This window comes from Triticum dicoccoides, chromosome 4B, assembly GCF_002162155.2.
Source record: "Triticum dicoccoides isolate Atlit2015 ecotype Zavitan chromosome 4B, WEW_v2.0, whole genome shotgun sequence".
Lineage (NCBI taxonomy): Eukaryota > Viridiplantae > Streptophyta > Magnoliopsida > Poales > Poaceae > Triticum > Triticum dicoccoides.
Window position 1 is genome coordinate 180,920,809 of NC_041387.1, and position 25,863 is coordinate 180,946,671.

Sequence of the window (25,863 nt, forward strand, 5' to 3'; positions counted from 1 at the left end):
CGAGATTGAACTAGGTATTGGATACCGACGATCGAATCTCGGGCAAGTAACATACCGATGACAAAGGGAACAACGTATGTTGTTATGCGGTCTGACCGATAAAGATCTTCGTAGAATATGTAGGAGCCAATATGGGCATCCAGGTTCCGCTATTGGTTATTGACCGAGAATAGTTCTCGGTTATGTCTACATTGTTCTCGAACCCGTAGGGTCCGCACGCTTAAGGTTTCGATGACAGTTATATTATGAGTTTATGAGTTTTGATGTACCGAAGGAGTTTGGAGTCCCGGATGAGATCGGGGACATGATGAGGAGTCTCGAAATGGCCGAGACGTAAAGATCGATATATTGGACGACTATATTCGGACTTCGGAAAGGTTCCGAGTGATTCGGGTATTTTTCGGAGTACCGGGGAGTTACGGGAATTCGCCGGGGAGTATATGGGCCTTATTGGGCCATACGGGAATAGAGGAGAGAGGCCAAAAGGAAGGAGGCCTGCGCCCCCCCTCTGGTCCGAATTGGACAAGGGGGGCAGCCCACTTTTCCTTCTCTCTCTCCTCCTCTTTCCTTCTCCAACAAGGAAAGGAGGAGTCCTACTCCTCCTCTTTCCTTCTCCAACAAGGAAAGGAGGAGTCTTACTCCCGGTGGGAGTAGGACTCCCCCCTTGGTGCGCCTCCTCCATAGGCCGGCCACCTCCCCCCTTGCTCTTATATATATGGGGGCAGGGGGACACCCCAAAGACACAACAACAATTGATCCTTGAGATCTATTAGCCGTGTGCGGTGCCCCCCTCCACCATAGTCCTCCTCGATAATATTGTAGCGGTGCTTAGGCGAAGCCCTGCGACGGTAGAACATCAAGATCGTCACCACGCCGTCGTGCTGACGGAACTCTCCCTCGACACTCGGCTGGATCGGAGTTCGAGGGACGTCATCGAGCTGAACGTGTCTAGAACTCGGAGGTGCCGTAGTTTCGGTGCTTGATCGGTCGGGCCGTGAAGACGTATGACTACATCAACCGCGTTGTCATAACGCTTCCGCTTTCGGTCTACAAGGGTATGTAGATTACACTCTCCCCTCTCGTTGCTATGCATCACCATGATCTTGCGTGTGCGTAGGAATATTTTGAAATTACTACGTTCCCCAACAGTGTTGATCTTCCGAGGCCGGGCATGACCCAGGAAAGTGTGTCCGGCCAAATGGGATCGAGCGTATTGGGTTATGTGGTGCATCTCTGCAGGGAAGTTTATCTATTCGAATAGCCGTGTCCCTCGGTAAAAGGACGACCCGGAGTTGTACCTTGACCTTATGACAACTAGAACCGGATACTTAATAAAACACACCCAGACAAGTTCCACAGATAACCCGGTGATCGCTTTTCCACAGGGCGATAAGGTGAGGATCACCTGGTAGGATTATGCTATGTGATGCTACTTGGAGGACTTCAATCTACTCTCTTCTACATGCTGCAAGACGGAGGTTGCCAGAAGTGTAGTCTTCGATAGGACTAGCTATCCCCCTCTTATTCTGGCATTCTGCAGTTCAGTCCACTGATATTGCCTCCTTACACATATACCCATGCATATGTAGTGTAGCTCCTTGCTTGCGAGTACTTTGGATGAGTACTCACGGTTGCTTTGCTCCCTCTTTTCCTCCGTTTTCCTCTTCTTCTCGGATGTCGCAACCAGACGTTGGAGCCCAGGAGCCAGACGGCACCGTCGACGATGACTCCTACTACACCGGAGGTGCCTACTACTACGTGCAGGCCGCTGACGACGACCAGGAGTAGTTTATGAGGATCCCAGGCAGGAGGCCTGCGACTCTTTTGATTTGTATCCCAGTTTGTGCTAGCCTTCTTAAGGCAAACTTGTTTAACTTATGTCTGTACTCAGATATTGTTGCTTCCGCTGACTCGTCTCTGATCGAGCACTTGTATTCGAGCCCTCGAGGCCTTGGCTTGTAATATGATGCTTGTATGACTTATTTATGTTTTTAGAGTTGTGTTGTGATATCTCCCCGTGAGTCCCTGATCTTGATCGTACACGTTTGCGTGCATGATTAATGTACGATTGAATCGGGGGCATCACATATAACTAGATATACATCGGTATTAAAGGAGTGGGGTAATATCTGTGGACTAAACTGCAGAAATGCCAGGATAAGGGTGAGAAGCTCAACCTATCGAAGACTACCATCATCTTGCAGCAGTAGAAGAGAGGAATGTATTTGGTATCGTCTTGTACATACATATAGCAATATCCCGCCTGGAGATCCTCTCCTTGCCTCCTTAAGAGAAAGCGATCACCAGGTATCTCTGCTTGTTATTTGGGTGTGTTTTATCAAGTATCTGGTTTTAGTTGTAAGAGGTCGGGATACAACTCCAAGTCATCCTGTTACCGTGGAAACGACTATTCGAATAGTTTAACTTCCCTGCAGGGGTGCACCATATTTCCTGGTACGCTCGATTACTCTGGCCGGACACACTTTTCTGGGTAATGCCCGACCTCGGATGATCGACATGTTGTAGTCCTACCTAGACTCTCAAGAGAGGTCAACACGCCGGTCTACACCCTAAGCGCGAAGGGGTCATGGGCCAATCGCCCTAAGCACTCATGCACGACTGGTCGGGGCCAAGCCCATCTTTTTATACACAACATGCATAACCGACTCACCCCAACAATCAACCCGCTCCACTGCAACATCTAGTAGAGCTTTCGGGAGGAACGTACAACGTCGAGGGCCCCATAAACCGTTATTCTACGCAATGGTTAGTGTGTATATGCCAGTGGCAGTCTCAAATTAAATACCCAAATCTCGTTAAGCGTATTATTATGAAATAACTGTGGACACCGACCAGGGCCTAGGTCCACCTCTCTCCTAGGTGGTCTCTGCCTGCCCTGACGTTCCGTCACCGTGAATGTTTCGTGTTGGCTGTCGGGACAGATCCCGAGCTACCACCACATCCTGGGTGATACTGCTAACAGCCAGCCACCACAATGAATTACTCGCGGGTGCTCTTCGAGCTGACCCAACTTCAACATATCATCACTCGCAGGTGCTCTCCGAGCCGACCCGAATTCAACATATCATCACTTGTAGGTGCTCTCCGAGACGACTCGACTTTAACGAACATGTTTAGTGCAGTAGTATAAGTATATCCGTGGTCACCGCCCGAAGGGATCACAACCCGATAGTATAGCATGGCAAACAGACAAGAGTGTAGGGCCACTAATGAGACTCTAGCATATCTATACTAAGAATATAGGATGACTGGTAAAGTATGAACAGCAGTTTATCAAAAATAGGCTATGCAACATAATAGGATCTACCGATAAGACACCAACTGAACTCCGACTCTCTAATGCAAGAAGTAGAGAGAAAGAATAAACGATATCAGAATGATCAAGGGGGCGTTTGCTTGCCTGGAAGCTTTGATGAGAAGGACAGGTCGTCGTCGACGTAGTCGTACTTGAGGGCAGCGACAGCCTCAGAGTTTACCGAAAGAATAGAGGAGGGAGGGGGCAGATAAATAAAGAAGAGGGAGAACATGTGATTCATTGTGTTAGAGGGGTCTAACAGGTATGTCGATGGCATATTCAAATTCTTCATATTTTTCTCATCAACTTTCATATATAAATTATTTTCATCCGAGTTACAGATTATTTTAAGTGATGTTTAGTGACAGATTTTCAAATGCTTTACAAAATATTCATATATTTTAAATCTAACACCAATTTTAACATGTTATTGATAAAAATTGATTAGAAAAATGTGTAGAATCTGAATATGATATTGTTTCACATGTTAATAATTTTTAAAATATTGTTTAGAATGCAAGGTTAATCATTATTGCACGACCGTCTTTCTTTCGTACCGGTGCTAATCCAAATTAAAAGAATCTCCTCAGCAAAAAAATTGAAGACGAAAGAAACCATCTATAACTATGCATGTTGATCGCAAGGGTAGGAAGAAGGGTAAACGGCAAGACTGATAAGATGTTGAAATAAAGGACGCGGGCTTATTGAGCTCTTTCCCTAGTTCTAATATTTCCATAATAATAAAGTACAGAGTGTTTCTGGTTGTCCGTCGCATCTTTTTGCAGGAAAACCCCTACCTTTTCTATTAATTAACCCACAGTCCATCTTTAAGTGAGAACGAATTGTTTTTCACATTTTACACAAAAGCCCCTGCCTTTTATACTAATCAACCCACAATATGTATTTAAGTCCGCTGAATCATTTTATTGTTTTCACAGAAAACCCCATGACTTTTCAATTAATCAATCCGCAGTTTATCTAAAACAACATTATACATATCTTTTAAGCCGTAACTCCGATTCTAAAATGTTATATATGAAATTTGATAAAAAAAATGTGTAGAATCTAAATATGATGTTATTTTTAGCTGTTAAATATTTGTAAAATATTTTTTTAGTGAAAACTTAATATATAGTGCATGATCTGTTTTTCTTCATACCAGTGGCGATCCAATTGCAAATAAACACCCATTAAGACCAGATTGAGAGAGAAAAAACATCGATAATCACGCATGCACACCTCTGAAAAATCTCGCGGGGAAAACAACATGTTTCTCATCTTTATCCTGAGCGAGTGTGCGTGCGCATGCGAGAGAGACGCCTTAGGACTGACCACATTCAAAGGCGTTTTGGTTGTGTGAGCACTAAGGCTACAGTTGGCTAACACAGATGTGATGCCATGTGAAAATAAAGGACATGGACCTATTAGGGTCTTGAGTCATGATTATTGGGTTAAAAATGTATGTTATTTTCTCCCCCGTTGCAACGCACAGACTCTTTTGCTAGTTTCTAATAAAGTACGTACAGTATAATAGTCCGTCCTCAATATCTTTTGAATTTCAGAGACATCCAAAGGCTTTTTTTTTTGTTTGCTTTTGAGGATAGAGACATCCGAAGTTGATCGTAATCCAACCGCGCATGGGTGACCGCGAGTTATTAGCCGCAAGTAAACAAGAGTACTCCGGTTTCCTAGCGTCTGGTATACGATTCTACTAAATGGATATGTCAAGATCTCCTTCTGAATTTCGCAAGCATCCAGGCTTTCAATAGGATATCATAGCAGTATCGTCGGTGTTCTGTTGGCGTTGGGTTGTTAGGCGAGAGGGACGGAGGGCGTGCTCCCTCCCTCCAATCTTCTTCTCTTCTTTTTCATCTTTCTCTTGTGCTGTGTGCCAAGCCAGACCCATACATACACCCAACCCAACCCACCAATCACTGCCAGCAGCGACGACGGAGTGAGGGAAGCAAGCACGGAAGGAACGCTCGGATGGCGATGGGAACGGCTGTGCGGGAGGCGGCGGCGGACGGCGTCGTGACCTTCCTCTGGGTGCTCTGCGTCTCCACGCTCGGCGCCTCCACGGCCGCCGTCACCACCTACCTCAGCCTGCACGAGGGGATCCACTACGCCCTCCTCGTCACCGTCTCCATCCTCGCCCTCCTCCTCTTCGCCTTCAACCTCCTCTGCGACGCCCTCGGCGGCGCCAGCTTCAACCCCACCGGCGTCGCCGCCTTCTACGCCGCGGGCCTCACCAGCCCCTCGCTATTCTCCATCGCGCTCCGCCTACCAGCGCAGGTCTGTCACTGATTTCACACTTGTTCCTCTCTCGCCAAACTAAATCAGACCAATTAGCACCGCAAATCTGAATCTGTCTTGCTAGGCCGCCGGAGCCGTGGGCGGAGCTCTGGCCATCTCCGAGCTGATGCCGGAGCAGTACAAGCACATGCTCGGCGGACCCTCGCTCAAGGTGGATCCCCACACCGGCGCCGTCGCTGAAGGGGTGCTCACCTTCGTCATCACCTTTGCCGTCCTCTGCATCATCGTCAAGGGACCCCGCAACCCCATCGTCAAGACAGCGATGCTCTCAGTCTCCACCGTCAGCCTCGTCCTCACCGGCGCCGCGTACACCGGCCCCTCCATGAACCCTGCCAACGTACGCTACTCTCACTCACTTGCTCCTTTTTTCTTTCCTTTCATTTGACTGCCAATCCTATCCATGTAACTGCAACCCCGGATACTGAACTGAGCTCAATTCGAATGGCCAGGCTGATTTTTTTTCTTTTTAATATATTGACGGACTACTGACTGGTTTAGTGAAGCAAATGTCTCCATTTTGGCATGTCAAATCCTATATAGTTCTGAACGCATAATTATTCTGCTTATTGGGAACACGATCATGCAAACAGTAGGCCCTTCCAGTTAACCAACTTGGATGCTTTGTAGGCAACTGTAATCTAGTAATCTGTACATTACCGAGCCATAAATAACTGGATGGGGGTTGGAAATGATAATACCGTTATATAGTGTTGGAAATTTAGGGAGGGGTAAATGAGACAAATATGCAAGGAACATCCACTGGATACATCACTAGTGATATTCTGAAGACTCGTTTGTAGACCTAAAACGATCAATGAATTTTTATTTATTTTTGACCCCATTCATGGAATGAACACACTGGACACGTCACTAGTGATATTCTTGAGACTCGTTTGAAGCAAGTCGTCATTTCCATGTTACTCCCTCGCTCTTATATTATGGGACCGAGGGAGTAGAAGAGAAATGTTCAGTAGTTAATGTTCACTGGATTGCATTTTACTGGTAACAGGAACAAGTCTTTATGATGCCATGGGGAAGTTTGCTATTGTGTGCTTCTTTCAATTTGTTACTCAGGGAAAAGTTATCTTATGCACCTCCAAGACTTGGCAGATGTCAGATCTTAACAGTGGACTGGACGATGCTTTAGTACTGAAATATATTTATGCTGCTATATGCCATTGCTCATCTAACAGACTAATATATATAATCTGATGTGATTAGTTAAGTTGATGCTCACTTGGAATTCTTCACATGGTTTCCTGTTAACTGATTCCGTCGAACTACCATGTACAGGCCTTTGGTTGGGCGTATGTTAACAATCTGCACAACACCTGGGAGCAGCTGTACGTGTACTGGATATGCCCCTTCATCGGTGCCATTCTCGCTGCGTGGACCTTCAGGGCCGTGTTCCCGCCACCGGCCCCTAAGCCCAAGACCAAGAAAGCATGATGAACTCAAGCACAAACTTTGACTTAGCAATTGGGGGACCTGAAGAAGGGAACATGGTTTGCTAGGGAATAATTTGGAAGGCCTGTATTTAATCCCCTCAACATTACATCGATGTTTAACTTAAAAGTGATAATTTATCAGTCATTCATGTTTACCATGTGCTTTATATTTATCTTTTTTTAGAGTTTGTAAAATTGATTTTATAGAGCGGTTATTAGATAAAGAGGTGATAGGCGGGAAATAATTCATGCAAATGCTGAGCTTGGTTTATTTTGAGGACCTTTTTTCTCTAGAGGCGGACCTGAGTTGGATCATGCTTCATGACAAGGAAGTGAACCTGCCATGCCTCTCAAAACTCGAAAGCGATCGTTGCTGATGATTTGGCATACTCTATTTACCCAAAAGACAATTTTTGCTTTTGTTTTGCTGTCAAATTGAGCTCCGCGTATCCTGATTTGCTTTACAATTCAACTTTATTGTTCTGGTCACCGCAAAAGAAAAGAAAAAATTCATTGTTTTGGGTCCAAGGTGTAGAAGCATTGACGGAAAAGAAGGCGAAAAACATCAAATTTGATAATTCCAAATCCTCTAAAATCGTGAGCAAGAACAAACATGGAGAAATTCCGTCTGACGGAATGGAACCTTTTTGAGGGAATATTTGGAAATCTTGGGCTATGACTTGGCAAAAAGAAATTTTGATAATTTCTTCAGCATGGGGAATATCTAAAAAGCAATGAAACCGGTACTGGTTTTATTCAACCGGTAAACCCAAGTCAATGTTTTGTTCTTGTTTATTTATTGGCTCTCTGAACGAAGGTCTGGTCTCCTGCTGCAAGTCTAGTCTACTCTCCTCTGTTTTTTCTTTTCCAGCAGCGAGCGGGTTGGGCAGACCCCACCGTCACATCACATCACACTTCACTCTTTTCCTTCCTTTACTCTTCGCTACGCTCCATGGGCTAGAATCTCTCTCTCTCTCTGCCATCATCACACTTGACAAGAGAGAAGAGAAGCAGCAGAGAGCTAGAACTAGAAGACGGAGGAGGAGGCCCCACTACCCCCAGCAGCAGCAGCAAGCTGATGGCCATGGCGTCGCCTCCCTGGCGCACGACCTCCTCAACTTTGAGAGCGCGTCCATGGTAACTGGAACCCTACCCACCACTCTCCGTGTTCATCTTGTTCATGCAAATGCCTTGTCAAGTCAGATTAAGTCTCCCTCGCCACTCAAGTACAGTACTATGTGTTTCAGCTTTCAGCTTTCAGCTTGAACTTTACTGTATTACAAGTCTTCATGCAATGGTCACAGATTATGCAGATTCATAACGATGAGGATACATTTCTTTTCTTTTCATTGGCGTGCTTTTTCTGTGCATGTGTAAATTGGGATGAGAATCACCTTTTCTGTCTAGTTTTCTAGTACGATTTGAAGCTTCTTCCTTCATAGAAATGGGATGAAGATAAACATCTGCACTCCTAGAATCAAAGGTTAAAGCCATAATGGCAACCTTTTCTATGTGGTTTACCCACTTCATACAAATTTCACAAACCAACTTATTTTGTGTCCAACTTTTGGATGAACATGTTCATTAATAATATCGAAATTTAAGCATGCCACATTGCGGCAACTAGCATTTGTATGAAAACTTGCAGATGCTTCACAACTGATAACACATACGACAAGTTTAATCATCCCTTTTGCTCCAATTTATGCCACTTGTTTTCCTATGACGCGACATGTGTGAAGACTAATTTGTTTGTCATATTATTAGGTTCCTGAAGGGCTCAGGCAGCATGTTACGGCGTCCAAGAAAGCACAGATTAAATGGTACGCAGCAGCTCCAAAAGGCCCTCACACTTGATAGTATTTTCCCTCAATTATTAATACATTTGCTTATACCTCTTGTCCATCGAGTTATTGATAGCAAAGTTTGTCTGGTTCCTCTAGGCTGGTATATATTTAAGGCCTATGGCTGTTAACAAAATCAGAAGGACACGCACTGACTTGGATTTTAAGCTGGGTCGTTCTCAGAATGAAAATAAATTGCTTCATAGGACCTACCAAATGCCTTTTTGACTTCTCTTACAAATATAGGGTGATCCATACCTATCTACACATGTGATTTGTAATGATGAGATAGACAAAGCAGAACAAATTACAAGCAGATTGGTGTCTTGGTGAGGTCTACCCAGTTTTCAGCATTGAGAAATCCAAAAGTTTCTTATTAAATCAGCGACAATTAATATGAATAGGAGGGAGTGACTTATTTTCCCCTTTATATGGGTGTAGTTTTGTGAGATTACTCAGACGACTGAGGACGAATTGTTGATAAATTATGATTAGATAAGTGGAAGGGGACATGCAAACTTCATTTTGTCCTTTTTATTCACTGATAACTTTATAAAGTTGTTCTTACTTTGTCCTTAGAAGGTGCGCCGTACGGAGAACACTGTCAATAAGTGATAGTTTGCCACAAAGAAGAATTAGAATAAGGAGGCATTGAAAAAATGTCGAGGAGAGCAAGAAGGGTAGTAGTAATTACCAGAACCTATTAGAAACAGTTAGAATAGTGGTACTAACTTGGATATCCACTGAATAGAACTAATGCAATCTTTTAATCTGCACGAGAACAGGTACCAGAATATGTTGGAGGCATATAAGAATGCCAGAACCCCACCGAGAACACCGGAAGAGGCTGCACAACTAGTTGTATCAGCCCTAAACTGGATCCAGAGTGCTGATTTGGAGGTAACTTGTTTCTTCCTTTTTTTAGATCCTACATAGTTCAGGCGAGCATTGGAATAATGCACTGACTAATACGGACTTGTATGTTTGGACTGTGGAATCTGTAAGCGCAAGTTTGCAAAAAATGTTAAAACTTAAGGTTTACGTTTTTATGCTACTAGTATTTTTTTTTTCTTATAGGAACCAAAACCATAAACCCAGGAAACCCACTGATGTTCGCATTAATATTTGGTCGTTACACATGACTATATATGTTCAGCATTAATATTTTGTTGTTACACATGACTATATATGTTCAACTCAGTCCTCCAGAAACATTTTTTTTCCTCAGGGTATCCTCGAATTCTACAACTTCCCCATCCCATCACTACCTGCAGCATCCTCAAACCACCGTCCATCCTCGCTGCCAGAGGGCGTGCAGTTTGTCTTGAATACTTTGCCGGTCAGATGTGATCATTTATTCTGAAATAGGCTTATCACCAGCATAAAAGTATTGAAAGACTGGTTATGCCGGTCAGCATAAAAGTATTCTCACAGGTCACTGTCTCACTGCTGTTCTCAGGTTAATAACCAAAACATTGGAGATGGCGATGGCTTTACCGCTTATGTTGCCACAACCGATCCGAGGGAGTCTGGGAATGTTCCTATAGAAGTACATGAGATGGTGATTGCGAGGACTGAAGCACGCAATCGTAGGGATTACAAGAGTGCCAATGCACTTCAAAGTAGCCTTAAAGAAGCTGGATACAAGTATTAAAACTGAACCATTAAAGATTTCCGTTCTTAATATCATACTCCAAAAGTAATTTTTTCATAAATGAACACACCATGTTTTTCTTTTCAATATTTAGATTCACTTATACTGGATTCCAAAAGTATTAAAATACTAGATTTTTTTTTTGTTTGAACTAAGACACATTCTGAATCCACTTTGTCCATTCAAACTAGTACTAGAATGGTTTTACTACATTATTTGAAGTTTTTCTGTTGTAAAACAGCACGGATACCTATTTTACTACAACAAAAAATTAGCGCAGTCACTGAAAATAAGAAGAAACATATTTATTGTATAATATTTTAAAACCTTCCTGTGATCATTCAATTGGCACTTGTGTGCCAATAGTCTGGAACACAACAGGCTTGTGTCAGTTTTATTTGGCGCTTGCTTTGATCTAATCGTGTGAACGCGCATTCACTTGCTTTACTTTGGAATGGCATGAAAGCATAACTTAGTACTAATATTTTTTATGAACAGGATAATCATCTGTTCAGACGAAGAGATCCTAGCAAGGAAATACCGAATCAGAATGAGGTATTTGTTGCTCAAGATTATACATTATATTCCAGAAATAAAATAATCGAAATACTTATGTGAAGTGTATGATCTTTCATGAGTTAAAAGGGGAATTGACGCACCAGAACTTAAGATGACATATGGAAAGGAATCAAAGAGTGCTTTGGTGAAGCTCATTGGTGGGAAAAGAACCACAATTCATGTGTATGGGCAGGACCAGTTTGATCTCTATGTTGGTGATGTCTATTGCAATGGTGTGTTCATCCAGGTGAAACAAGCACAAATACATGCCTTCGACCAATTTAATTGCTTTAGTTCTGATGAAATTGACTGTGTGTGTATGTGTCTGGGTCCTTCAGGAGAAAATGCTGAAGAATGGTCACGCATGGCATTTTACGACCTATGACAAGCGCCCAGAGTTTGCTAAAGTAAGAAAAAAGATATAAAAAAGAGATATGGTGCCCTCACCTTACATGGTTATGCCTGCTGATTTTTTGACTTGCTCTGTGATGGATGGTGCAGTGGGAGAGAGAGGCAAGAGCTGCACAGCGAGGGCTCTTTGCCTCACTCAACCCTGAGAAGCCGTGGGACTGGCGAAGAGAGCAGCGCAATGGTGGCATTCAGGTCTACTAATGGCTCCATCCATGATCCATCCATGTCTCGAACTAATGGTCGGAAAGGTGTGTATAGTTTGGTAACTAGGGTGGATCTTGATCAGCATCACCATGCTGCAAACTAAATGTGCAGTATGTTTATGTATGCCGCGAGAGTAATGCTTTCTAATTCGGCCTATGGCCAAGACTCCTAAACCTTCTTCTTAATCAATGAAAATGGCAAATCTTTTCAAGTTGCATGCAGGGTCCCAAATCCAACAATCTCTTTGCTGCTTTCACCAAAAAGTCCAAATAGAATCTATCAGTGCCAAGAATGACTACCACTGAACTGCATTAACAATAATCCGGTGATGGCGTCAAAACGAAGAGACATGCATGCATCACAAACCTCAGTTTCTTTTCTTAGTAATCTCTTAAAAATCCTAGGCAAAAAGAAAAAGAAAAAACTAGCTGGCAGGACTAACAATCCTCACTACACATATTTGCAAATTGCATCGCTCCACACTAGCTGCACAGCCACCTATACATATTCAGGTTCCACTTCTTTCAAGATCAACACATTAAACATTCCAAGGCTACCGATTCGTTCTGTGGTCGAAGAGTTGGATAAATATGATCTCAACCCATTCCTGCCATATCCACAAAATGATTACGTCGCAAGGTCCTGGTTTGTTTGCACCGTTGCTCGGTGGGTCCACCTTCAGGTCTGCAGCATCTACATTAGGCTGCACCGGTGCTGTGAATCATGCTTCATGGTTCTAGCTTTCCTGACATTGTGAGGCATTGCAGTCTCACTCCTGGTTTATGCATCCAGCTTCCTTATTAGATCGCGCCATTCCAGAATCTCTTGGCGGCTCCTGTTCTACGCTTCTAGCTTCGTTATTACGTTGAAGCATTGCAGTGTCACTGCCTGGCACATGTTTTACTCTTCTAGTTTCGTGATCAGGTGGCAGCATCACAATGTCACTGCCTTGCACATGTTCTACTCTTCTATCTAACTCATCAGGTTTCAGCACTGCAATGCCGGACTCCTGTTCTGCTCTTCTAGCTTCCTTACTAGGTTGCAGCATTACAGCGTCGTAGCCTGGCTCCTGTACTACTCTTTTAGCTTCCTCATCATCTTTCAGCATGACAGTGTCGCTGGGTGGCTCCTGTGTTGATTGTTGGATGCATCGGGACACTGGGTTAATGACATCTCCAGCCATTTTTCCTTCATTCTTTTCCACATCAACTGCTTGGCGATTCCTTTTCATGAACTTCCTCTTGTTCCATTTCTTCTTGAAACCACCATTCTTCACCTCAAGTGGTTTTGGGATTTCAATTGGCTTTTTTGCTGTCTCCTTAACTTGCCTTTTGCTAGGAACTACAATATGCTTTGTGGCACCACTTCCGCGACCCTCTAGTTGACCTGCACAAAACAGAGCCCACGCAGATCGAGTGTCCAGCCTGGCACACACGAGGAAGAAATCGATGCAATTTCACGAAAACGTACATCTAAAAAAGGAATATGAGATACCTTGTATTGCAAGAAGAGCAGTTCGGGCTCCTTTTATCTCTGCCACTTTCTTTGACCTGGCTGCAGGACCAATGTATTGTATACCACCAATCTCTACGGTGCATGTAAAAGGAGCCACCCCTGAAGCTTGTCTGGTCAAGCTATAAGATGGAGTGTAATTCATCTTCTGAGCATACTCCTGAAGAAGATTCTTGCAGAGGCCAGTTTCTAGCTGAAAACCGTAGTAACAAGTGTGGATTAGAATGCTATTTTAACTAAGTCATTCTAATACTTGTGAACTAAGCATATTCCACGATAACATGTGCTGTGAGGAGTGAGGTATGCATCTGCAATTAAAGAACCAGGGGCTTGAATAAATACAAGCCAATAGAGAGTATAATGATGTCAGACTTGGGCAAAGCCACATTGAAGTGGGAGAGAAAAGCTTACATATCCACATGCAACATTATGGTCAAATTAGCAGACATTACTCAAAAGCTGATAACACCAAGGAGCAAAGATGCTATCAGCGTTCATGTAACGCATTGCACGGAGACTTCACCTTACAAAAAAAAATTCTGATATTTTCACATTATTACAGGCAGAATAACTGAAAACAATTTTACAGGGCTTAACTTCCATAATTTCAGGAAGCCCCTAAATATTGTATGAAGTATAAACAGCGGTGCCTGGGCCACGAAGCAGATTTCTATGTTTTCGCATTATTACAGGCAGAACCGCCAAAAACAATTTTGCAGGGTAACATACATAAAATTTCAGGAAGACTGAGTAATGTAGGAAGCAGCATAAGAGTATGATTCAACTACATATTTGGGGCGATCAGCTTCTTCCCAAGTACTGAGGATAAAGAATGCAGGTCATGGCCATCCATAAAATTCCACATTCTTGCCTCTACGTAGTACAGTATTATAGAAACGGTTCTTGGCTGAACGAAGGGACGAGTCAAATCAGATAGTAACTTACAGCTGCTGGGATTCTCCCAATGGTTGGGATGGACTCGACAATTTCCATGAGGGCGATTTCAGCAGCCGACTGCTCTGCGGCCTTCCGGGTGAAAAATCCGGGCAGCGAGTCGAACTTGGCGCCATCGATCACGACCGCGGACTTGAAGATGGGCTCATGGAAGGGCCCCTCCTTGAGGGTGTGATACTCCGGAGCCGCGACGCCGAGTTTCTGCGCGTACTCCTGCAGCCAGCTCTTGAAGGCGTCGCATTTTACAGGCCCTGAAGCGGTGAAGCGCACCAAAACTCAGAACTAGGGTGGGGAACCAGCAACCTGTAGCAACTGGACACGGGAGCAGAGGAGAGAGAGTCTTACTGATTCCGCTGGCGTTGGGCGCAGGCGCCGCCAGCGCCGCCGGCGTTCCGCGTTCGTACCGACCGGGCCGCCGCCCTGGGTAATGGGGGTTTTGTGTGGCGTTTCTTCTAGCACCAAGACGTGTGGCTTTTCAGTACTTGTTCGGATGGACCGGTAGCTTAATACTCCCTCCCTATCAAAACCAGTAGAATGTCAAATATTTCCCCGACGGTGATTTGATGAATACAAGTTTGAAAAAGGGTTCCTCTTTTACTTGGCAAAATATTATGTCGGGAGTGAAATCTCTCAGGAATGGCTATATATATGAAGGGTTGGTGATGGAGAAAATATTGATATATGGAGAGATGCATGGATCCCTAATTGTGCGAATAGGAGAATCATTACACCTAGAAGAGGGAATATTCTGATAAAAGTTTCAGACCTTATTGATCCAGTGATGAATTGTTGGGATGAGGAGTTGGTGAGACAAGCTCTGCGGCCAGTTGATGCTCAAAGAGTCCTGGAAATTCCTCTACCAATGAATAATGTGCAGGATTTTATTGCTTGGAGCTACACAAAGAACGACCTATTCAATGAATGATCAACTTATTTGGAAGAATGGCATAAACAACATGGGAGAAAATTGGAGTATGCAAATGGCATGGATAGAAGTAAGGCCAATCCTATTTGAGGAAAGATATGGAAATTAGCTTGTCCAGCAAAAGTCAAGATTTTTGTATGGCGTACACTTCACAGGACTTCGTGTCGTGTGACGCTCGTGAGTAGACATATAAAAACTTCGCTCATCTGTCCGCCATGTCCGAATGGACCAGAGGATACTAAACACATGTTGTTTCTGTGCAAGAAGGTAAAAGAGGTGTGGGAAAATTTGGGACTGTATGAAGTGGTTAAAAAAGTTTGTGGGGTGGATTGTGCAGGAGAAGCGGTCCTGGAAGTCTTACTTCTTATTCCTGAACATGAGTTGGCTTTTTTAGGTTCCCATAATACACGAAAGCTGATAGCAATTACTGCATGGTACTTATGATGGAATAGACGGCAGTTTGTTCATGAGGGGAAGGTACAAGACGCGTCACAAACCTCGATGGGGATTCTGGCTATAGCATCAAATTATATAAAGACCTATTCACCGAAGGCAAAAAGGAAGAGTGAAGGATGGAGCAAACCTTCCATGGGTTTTGTTAAATTGAATGTGGATGCTTCTTTTGATCATGACCAACTAAGGGGCACAACGGGGGCTGTTATTAGGGATGAGAGAGGAAACTTCATTGTAGGTGGAAACGACAAGATTGAGTGTTGTCTAGATGCTCTGACAGCGGAAGCACTGGCACTTAGGTTTGGTTTATATCTGGCTCATAAGACGGGGTGCAATCGCGTTATTATTAATTCTGACAATATGGAAGTAATTGACACGATGAAGAACGGGGGTCATTCCGCGGGACCGGCGCAACAATTTTTAAGGATTATTTTTTTCTGGCTTGTGACTTTCCGGTTACTAGGTTTGAGCACTTTAATAGAGAAGCGAACAAAGTAGCCCATGAGCTCGCTAGATTAGCTAAATGTTCCATGACTAGCGATTGAATTGAGGAGCCCAGGGGAAATATTATACCTCTTTTGACAGATGATGTAACTATTATCTCTAATTAATAAAGTCGATGTTTAAAAAAAACCAGTAGAATGTCCGTGCGTTGCCACGGGTTCTTGAAATATTTTGCTGAAGTTACATAACAAAATGCATGCTAATTTTTTCATGTAGAGAAAAGATAGCATGACACAATCGGGCAATAATTAAAATCCATTTCACTTGCAACGTAAATTGATTAAAAAGGTAATTTGATGATGTATAAATATAACACGATTATCCAACTAAAAATCTGTTACAAATTAAAATCTATTTGATGCGCTTACGAAATTCTTGCATAATATTATGAATGTTGTCTATCCAAATTATTTAGCTTACCTGCCCAGTCTTATCCTGACATCAGCCACTCTCTCATCGCATCCACACCTCTCACTCTCTCATCCACGCACCCCTCACTCTCTGTGTTCCTGTGCCGACAATACATAAACGATAAAAGTGACAATCATGAACTACATTCTTCCTCATCTCTCCACCCAAATAGATCTTCCTAACATAGTTCCACAAATTTCTTCTATTTCTATGATTGCTCAGGATGAATTGTGCAAGCAAAATGTTGTAACATGTTGTGTCAGATATCCCTCTAAACACTTCAACCTCCGCCACTTGAGATGGCTCGTACCCTGATGTCTACTACACAACCTTCTTCTTGTAGACGTTGATGGGCCTGCAAGTGCACAAGTTTGTAGGACAGTAGCAAATTTCCCTCAAGTGGATGACCTAAGGTTTATAAATCCGTAGGAAGCGTAGGATGAAGATGGTCTCTCTCAAACAACCCTGCAACCAAATAACAAAAAGTCTCTTGTGTCCCCAGCACACCCAATACAATAGTAAATTGTATAGGTGCACTAGTTCAACGAAGAGATGGTGATACAAGTGCAATATGGATAGTAGATATAGGTATTCGTAATCTGAAATTATAAAAACAGCAAGGTAACTAATGATAAAAGTGAGTGTAAACGGTATTGCAATGATAGGAAACAAGGCATATGGTTCATACTTTCACTAGTGCAAGTTCTCTCAACAATAATAACATAGATAGATCATATAACAATCCCTCAACATGCAACAAAGAGTCACTCCAAAGCCACTAATAACAAAGAACAAGCGTAGAGATTATGGTAGGGTACGAAATCACCTTAAAGTTATCCTTTTTGATCGATCTATTCAAGAGTTCGTAGTAAAATAACATAGTGCTATTCTTTCCGCTCGATCCATCATAGAGTTCATACTAGAATAACACCTTAAGACACAAATCAACCAAAACCCTAATGTCACCTAGATACTCCATTGTCACCTCAAGTATCCATGGGCATGATTATACGATATGCATCACACAATCTCAGATTCATACAACCAACACAAAGTACTTCAAAGAGTGCCCCAAAGTTTCTACCGGAGAGTCAAGAAAACGTGTGCCAACCCCTATGCATAGGTTCATGGGAGGAACCCGCAAGTTGGTCACCAAAACATACATCAAGTGGCACGTGATATCCCATTGTCACCACAGATAAACACGGCAAGACATACATCAAGTGTTCTCAAATCAAAGACTCAATCCGATAAGATAACTTCAAGAGGGAAAACTCAATTCATCACAAGAGAGTAGAGGGAGAGAAACATCATAATATCCAACTACAATAGCAAAGCTCGCGATACATCAAGATCGTGCCATAGAGAGAACACGAGAGAGAGAGAGAGAGATCAAACACATAGCTACTGGTACATACCCTCAGCCCCGAGGGTGAACTACTCCCTCCTCGTCATGGATAGCATCGGGATGATGAAGATGGCCACCGGTGATGGGTTCCCCCTCCGGCAGGGTGCCGGAACGGGCTCCCGAGAGGTTTTTAGTGGCTACAGAGGCTTGCGGCGGTGGAACTACCGATCTATCTTGATATTCGATGGTTTTAGGGTACGTAGGCTTATATAGGCGAAAGAAGTCGGTCGGGAGGTTCTTGAGGGGCCCACGAGACAGGGGGATGCGCCCTACAGGGGGGGACGCGCCCTCCTATCTCGTGGCTGCCTCAAGGATCTTCTGACGTGAACTCCAAGTCTCCAGGATCATATTCTTCCAAAAAATCACGCTGCCGAAGGTTTCATTCCGTTTGGACTTCGTTTGATATTCCTTTTCTTCGGAATACTGAAACAGGCAATAAAACAGCAATATGGGCTGGGCCTCCGGTTAATAGGTTAGTCCCAAAAGTAATATAAAAGTGTATAATAAAGCCCGTAATCATTCAAAACAGATAATAAAATAGCATGAATGCTTCATAAATTATAGATAGGTATCAAGGCATATCAGCATCCCCAAGCTTAATTCCTACTCGTGCTCGAGTAGGTAAATGATAAAGAAAGAATTTATGAAGTGTGAATGCTAGAAGGTGCACAAGTTTGATCAATGATAATTTCAATCACCTTTTCTAGCATGATTATATGTCATAACAGTAGTTCATCTCATAAAACTTCTCACGATAAAGTAGCAAGCAATTCACATGTCAAAGCATAGACCATAAACTTTCTTGAAAACTAGCAAACTTCATTCTCAGTCATCAAACAATTGCAATTCATCTTATTTTCAGGAATAGCAAACTCCACATACTCAACTATCATATAGTCTTCTACAATTGCTAACACTCGCGCAATACTAATGGTTATGGAGTTTTAATCGGACACTGAGAAAGATAGGGGCTTATAGTGTTGCCTCCCAATGTATTCACCTTTGGGTGATGTCAACAATAATAGTTCATGCTAACTTACATCCAATTGAATATATATATCAGGATCTTCCCAAGGTGCTTGCCAAAGGATAAAATGAAAAAGGGAAAGGTGAAGATCACCTTGACTCTTGCATAAAAGTAAAAGACATAAAGTAAAAGATAGACCCTTCACAGAGGGAATTAGAGGTTGTCATGCATTTTTAGGGTTGGATGCACAAAACCTTAATGCGAATGAACGTCACTTTATATTGCCACTTGTATATGGACCTTTATTATGCAGTCCGTCGCTTTTATTGCTTCCATAACAAGAGATCGTATAAAGCTATTTTCTTCACACCAAAAGATCATACATATTTAGAGAGAAATTTTTATTGCTTGCATCGATGACAACTTACTTGAAGGATCTTACTCAATCCATAAGTAGGTATGGTGGACTCTCATGGCAAAACTGGGTTTAAGGATATTTGGAAGCACAAGTAGTATCTCTACTTGGTGCAAGGAATTTTGGCTAGCATGAGGGGGAAAGGCAAGCTCAACATGTTTGAATGATCCATGACAATATACTTTAACTGAGATGTCGGAAAACATAAACCATTACATTGTCTTCCTTGTCCAACATCAACTCTTTAGCATGGCATACTTAATGAGTGCTCCCAATTATAAAAGATGTCTAGGATAGTGTATTTATATGTGAAATCACTCTTCCTTAAATATTCTTTCATGAATTTTTCAAATGACCAATACAACGCTTGCTAACCTTCAATAAATTTACAACCTCTACTTCTTAGATGTGAAGTCATAACTCCCCATGGGATAAGCAAATGAGACATATATAATTTCAGATTTATGACAATCAACTCATTCAACCATTTATTCATAGGATATAAGTAAAGCACACGAGTAAAAAACTACTCCAAAAAGATATAAGTGAAGATCAATGAGTAGCTAAATAATTATGCAACTATGCGAAGACTCTCTCTCATTAAAGAATTTCAGATCTTGGTATTGTATTCAAACAGCAAGCAAAACAAAATAAAATGGCATTGCAAGGATAGCACAACTCATGTGAAGAAGCAAAAACTTAGGCTCAACCGATACTAACCGATAGTTGTCAAAGAAGAAAGGTGGGATGCCTACCGGGGCATCCCCAAGCTTAGATGCTTGAGACTTCTTGAAATATTATCTTGGGTGCCTTGGGCATCCCCAAGCTTGAACTTTTGTGTCTCCTTAATTCCTCTCATATCATGGTTTATCTATTTCTCAAAAGCTTCATCCACAACAAACTCAACAAGAACTCGTGAGATGGGTTAATATAAACCAATGCAAAACCTTATCATTTTCTATTGTAAAAAATCACTAAAATTATTATTCAACATTGCATACTAAATTCCTCTGCATATTTAATACTCCTATCCTCAAATAGAATCATTAAACAAGCAAACATACGCAAACAATGCAAACATAACAGCAATCTGTCAAAACAGTACAGTCTGTAAAAAATGCAAGATTCATCATACTTCCCTAACTCCAAAAATTATGAGAGAAAATTCCCACTGTAGTAAATTTATCAGATCTCATTATGCAAAAAGTTTCAATATTATATCATTCTCTGACTTTTCTAGGAAATTTTTGCAACAGCGGTAAACTTTCTGTTTTCAAACAGCAACATGTATACTAGCAAAATAAGCATGGCAAAGGCTATCCTTGACTTTTTTATTGAAACTAAAGATGAAAAACATTATTCTAAATAACAGTAAGAAAATACTAACAAGAGAAAATGACGCTCCAAGCAAAACACATATCATTTGGTGAATAAAAATATAGTTCCAAGTAAAGTTACCGATGAACGAAGACGAAAGAGGGGATGCCATCCGGGGCATCCCCAAGCTTAGGCTCTTCGTTGTCCTTGAATATTACCTTGGGGTGCCTTGGGAATCCCCAAGCTTAGGCTCTTGCCACTCTTTATTCCATAGTCCATCGAATCTTTACCCAAAACTTGAAAACTCCACAACACAAAACTCAACAGAAAACTCGTAAGCTCCGTTAGTATAAGAAAATAAAACCACCACTTAGGTACTGTAATGAACTCATTATAAATTCATATTTATGTAATATCTACTGTATTCTAACTTCTCTATGGTTCATACCCTCCGATACTACTCATAGATTCATCAAAATAAGCAAACAACACATAGAAAACATAATCTGTCAAAAACAGAACAGTCTGTAGTAATCTGTATCAAACGTATACTTCTGGAACTCCAAAAATTATACCAAATTAGGAAGTCCTAAGAAATTTGTGTACCAATGCATATAAAAAAGAATCAGATCAGAATAACGTTTCTGTGAATTAACAAAACTAATCTACTGGGTGCAAAAGTTTCTGATTTTCAGCAGGATCAACACAACTATCACCGTAAGCTATCCTAAAGGTCTTACTTGGCACTTTATTGAAACAAAAGCTATAAAACATGATTACTACAGTAGCATAATCATGTGGACACACAAAAATAGGAAGGATAAATATTGGGTTGTCTCCCAACAAGCGTTTTTCTTTAATGACTTTCTAGCTAGGCATGATGATGACAATGATGCTCACATAAAAGATAAGAATTGAAACATAATAGGAGCATCATGAAGCATATGACTAGCACATTTAAGTCTAACCCACTTTCTATGCATAGGGATTTTGTGAGCAAACAACTTATGGGAACAATAATCAACTAGCATAGGAAGGTAAAACAAGCATAGCTTCAAGATTTTAAGCACATAGAGAGGAAACTTGACATTATTGCAATTCCTACAAGCATATGCTCCTCCCTCATAATAATTTTCAGTAGCATCATGAATGAATTAAACAATATAACCAGCACATAAAGCATTATTTTCATGATCTACAAGCATATAAAATTTACTACTCTCCACATAAGCAAATTTCTTCTCATGAATAGTAGTGGGAGCAAACTCAACAAAATAATTATCATGTGAGGCATAATCCAATTGAAAACTAAAATCATGATGACAAGTTTCATGGTTATCATTATTCCTAATAGCATACAAGTCATCACAATAATCATCATATATAACAACTTCGTTCTCATAATCAATTGGAACCTCTTCCGAAATAGTGGAATCATCACTAAATAAAGTTGACACTCTTCCAAATCCACTTTCATGTTCATCACAATAAGATTCAACATCCTCCAAAATAGTGGGATCACTACTTCCTAAAGTTGACACTCTTCCAAACCCACTTTCATCAATATAATCATCATAAATAGGAGGCATGCTTTCATCATAATAAATATTCTCATCAAAACTTGGGGGACAAAATATATCATATTCATCAAACATAGCTTCCCCAAGCTTGTGGCTTTGCATATCATTAGCATCATGGATATTCAAGGAATTCATACTAACAACATTGCAATCATGCTCATCATACAAAGATCTAGTACCAAGCATTTTAATGCATTCTTCTTCTAGCACTTGAGCACAATTTTCCTTTCCATCATACTCACGAAAGATATTAAAAAGACGAAGCGTATGAGACAAACTTAACTCCATTTTTTTGTAGTTTTCATTTATAAACTAGTGATAAAACAAGAAACAAAAAAGATTCGATTTCAAGATCTAAAGATATACCTTCAAGCACTCACCTCCCCGGCAACGACGCCAGAAAAGAGCTTGATGTCTACTACACAACCTTCTTCTTGTAGACGTTGTTGGGCCTGCAAGTGCACAAGTTTGTAGGACAGTAGCAAATTTCTCTCAAGTGGATGACCTAAGGTTTATCAATTCGTAGGAGGCGTAGGATGAAGATGGTCTCTCTCAAACAACCCTGCAACCAAATAACAAAAAGTCTCTTGTGTCCCCAACACACCCAATACAATAGTAAATTATATAGGTGCACTAGTTCGGCAAAGAGATGGTGATACAAGTGCAATATGGATAGTAGATATAGGTATTTGTAATCTGAAATTATAAAAACAGCAAGGTAATTAATGATAAAAGTGAGCGTAAATGGTATTGCAATGATAGGAAACAAGGCATAGGGTTCATACTTTCACTAGTGCAAGTTCTCTCAACAATAATAACATAGATAGATCATATAACAATCCCTAAAAATGCAACAAAGAGTCACTCCAAAGCCACTAATAGCGGAGAACAAACATAGAGATTATGGTAGGGTACCAAACCACCTCAAAGTTATCCTTTTTGATCGATCTATTCAAGAGTTCATAGTAAAATAACATAGAGCTATTCTTTCCGCTCGATCCATCATAGAGTTCATACTAGAATAACACCTTAAGACACAAATCAACCAAAACCCTAATGTCACCTAGATACTCCATTGTCACCTCAAGTATCCGTGGGCATGATTATACGATATGCATCACACAATCTCAGATTCATCCAACCAACACAAAGTACTTCAAAGAGTGCCCCAAAGTTTCTACCGGAGAGTCAAGAAAACGTGTGCCAATCCCTATGCATATGTTCATGGGCGGAACCCGCAAGTTGGTCACCAAAACATACATCAAGTGACCCGTGATATCCCATTGTCACCACAGATAAACACGGCAAGACATACATCAAGTGTTCTCAAATCAAAGACTCAATCCGATAAGATAACTTCAAGAGGGAAAACTCAATTCATCACAAGAGAGTAGAGGGGGAGAAACATCATAAGATCCAACTACAATAGCAAAGCTCGCGATACATCAAGATCGTGCCATACATAGAACACGAGAGAGAGAGAGATCAAACACATAGCTACTGGTACATACCCTCAGCCCCGAGGGTGAACTACTCCCTCCTCGTCATGGATAGCGTCGGGATGATGAAGATGGCCACCGGTGATGGGTTCCTCCTCCGGCCGGGTGCCGGAACGGGCTCCCGAGGGGTTTTTAGTGGCTACAGAGGCTTGCGGCGGTGGAACTCCCGATCTATCTTGATATTCGATGATTTTAGGGTACGTAGGCTTATATAGGCGAAAGAAGTCGGTCGGGAGGTGCTCGAGGGGCCCACGAGACAGGGGGCGCGCCCTACAGGGGAGGGCGCGCCCTCCTATCTCGTGGCTGCCTCGAGGATCTTCTGACGTGAACTCCAAGTCTCCAGGATCATATTCTTCCAAAAAATCACGTTGCCGAAGGTTTCATTTCGTTTGGACTTCGTTTGATATTCCTTTTCTTCAAAATACTGAAACAGGCAATAAAACAGCAATATGGGCTTGGCCTCCGGTTAATAGGTTAGTCCCAAAAGTAATATAAAAGTGTATAATAAAGCCCGTAATCATTCAAAACAGATAATAAAATAGCATGAATGCTTCATAAATTATAGATACGTTGGAGACGTATCATACCCCGCCTTCAAATCCGTTAATCCCTACCCTTTCTCTTCCAGCGACGACCCACCGCTGGTTCTTCTTCTTCCTCCCACCGCCACTGCGTTTTTATTTGACCAATTTGTCGACCCGCCTACCCTACAGCTGGCGAGTGCTGCCACATGTCGCCCCTTGCTTGAGTCACCACCTCCATCGATGCCAGCCATCCCTCTAAAACCTACCACCATATTTGGTGCCCACGACCTCCCGCACCCCGCATTTGAGACCATTAACCCCTTGTCTTTTCTCCACCGCCAACACCTCCTGTTGCGACTACTATTCTTCTTTCTCTCTTCGCCTACCTTTTTCTTTGTCCATTATATTGACCCACCCACCTCTACCGACGGAACCTCTCGCCACCACCATCCACTAACAGCAAGTGTTGTCACGCACTACCTCATCGCACCCTACCCAAGTCATCGCCTCCGCCACCGGCCAACCCTCTAAATCGTGCCAATCTCTAGCCGGCAACCTTCGGCACCACAATCTCAATGGTTGGCTATATATGAAGAAAAAGGAAGGATCGAGATGGTTCTTTGAAGAAGTCATACCATCTCTTGTTGCACATCATGTTCATGGATCGTAGGCATACTCTCTTCTCTCACCTTCATTATCATCTTTTCAGACTACAAAATCTAACACTCATGTTATGAATTCAGTCGTATAATTCAATTTCAAGAACATGTAACGAGTGATTTGGTGCCATACTTAAAAAACAATCATTTATGCCAAGGAGAGATTTGGCAGGTTACACCGAATGCCATGTAAAAAGCGATGCCCAATTTGAATGGATGCATCGTCTTCCTAGTGTTGTACAAGTCTCGCATAAATCTCACCGTCATGCAAACTTGAGCTACTTTGCCATCCATCTTGCCAGGACATATGGAGCCCATTCTCATTTCCTGATGTCGTGACATATGACGACCACCTCCATCCATGTTGCTATATGGAGTCCCGGTGCCGCCGTTCACATTCCTCGACAACACCGCCCTCGTTCCCTGGCACCGCCGCTCGCACAACCTTGGGTTCAAAAGCTTTGAAGTATTTAAAAGCTCACCTTTGAAGTCTTCAAAAAGCTAGCCACTCCAAGCAGTGATGCTATTATCAATGTACATTGTTTGGCCTCCATGTGTAGTTTCGTTGTTCACATTCCCCGACAACACCACCCTCGTTCACTGGCACCGCCGGTCGCACATCCTTGGGTTCAAAAGCTTTGAAGTATTCAAATGCTCAACTTTGAAGTCTTCAAAAAGCTAGGCACTTCAAGCGGTGATGCTATCATTAGTGTACATTGTTGGCCTCCTTGTGTAGCGCTTGAACTTTAAAATGCTTCAATGGCCTCATCTTCTCCTGATAGAAAACTGAGCATACCAGTTTAACATGAGATATATCCTAATGACACAAATCATACATATTCAAGCCTTTGAGAAAAAGCACGTGAATCAAGTATAGTCGGCCAGTAATTATTGTCAATGCGAATAAAATCCTTATCAGCAACTAAAAAAGTACCAGTGCTTAATCTTCTAATAGACAAGTTATTTCTGTCAATGAGAATAGAATCA

At 42.0% G+C, this 25,863-nt stretch overlaps 3 protein-coding genes across 3 annotated transcripts in view; 2 read left to right on the forward strand and 1 right to left on the reverse strand.

Moving 5' to 3' along the window:
* Positions 1-5,081: 5,081 nt before the first annotated feature.
* On the forward strand, positions 5,082-7,266 carry LOC119295672 (aquaporin SIP1-1-like). The gene is made up of 3 exons (XM_037574114.1): positions 5,082-5,608; positions 5,694-5,966; positions 6,923-7,266. The coding sequence occupies exons 1-3, from the start codon at positions 5,303-5,305 to the stop codon at positions 7,076-7,078; spliced, it is 735 nt and encodes a 244-aa protein (XP_037430011.1). The 5' UTR covers positions 5,082-5,302; the 3' UTR covers positions 7,079-7,266.
* A 710-nt stretch (positions 7,267-7,976) lies between these two features.
* On the forward strand, positions 7,977-11,965 carry LOC119293519 (probable staphylococcal-like nuclease CAN2). The gene is made up of 9 exons (XM_037571976.1): positions 7,977-8,214; positions 8,845-8,900; positions 9,707-9,821; positions 10,150-10,260; positions 10,381-10,568; positions 11,074-11,130; positions 11,221-11,380; positions 11,472-11,540; positions 11,635-11,965. The coding sequence occupies exons 1-9, from the start codon at positions 8,212-8,214 to the stop codon at positions 11,743-11,745; spliced, it is 870 nt and encodes a 289-aa protein (XP_037427873.1). The 5' UTR covers positions 7,977-8,211; the 3' UTR covers positions 11,746-11,965.
* Positions 11,966-12,098: 133 nt separating this feature from the next.
* Positions 12,099-25,863, reverse strand: part of LOC119292610 (double-stranded RNA-binding protein 8-like) — a 71,559-nt gene continuing 57,794 nt past the window's right edge. The window contains exons 2-5 of the mRNA XM_037571392.1: positions 14,560-14,685; positions 14,206-14,465; positions 13,243-13,453; positions 12,099-13,134 (exon numbers count right to left, since the gene is read on the reverse strand). Of these exons, the coding sequence (XP_037427289.1) occupies positions 12,518-13,134; positions 13,243-13,453; positions 14,206-14,465; positions 14,560-14,685 (1,214 nt within the window). The 3' untranslated portion in view covers positions 12,099-12,517. The remainder of the gene's footprint in view (positions 13,135-13,242; positions 13,454-14,205; positions 14,466-14,559; positions 14,686-25,863) is intronic.

Coding starts and splice junctions, on each gene's coding strand:
- LOC119295672 (XM_037574114.1), top strand. CDS start 5,303: ATGGCGATGGGAACGGCTGTGCGGGAGGCGGCGGCGGACGGCGTCGTG. Junction 5,609..5,693: donor CGCTCCGCCTACCAGCGCAG/GTCTGTCACTGA, acceptor CTGTCTTGCTAG/GCCGCCGGAGCCGTGGGCGG. Junction 5,967..6,922: donor CCTCCATGAACCCTGCCAAC/GTACGCTACTCT, acceptor TACCATGTACAG/GCCTTTGGTTGGGCGTATGT.
- LOC119293519 (XM_037571976.1), top strand. Junction 8,901..9,706: donor AAGAAAGCACAGATTAAATG/GTACGCAGCAGC, acceptor GCACGAGAACAG/GTACCAGAATATGTTGGAGG. Junction 9,822..10,149: donor TCCAGAGTGCTGATTTGGAG/GTAACTTGTTTC, acceptor TTTTTTCCTCAG/GGTATCCTCGAATTCTACAA.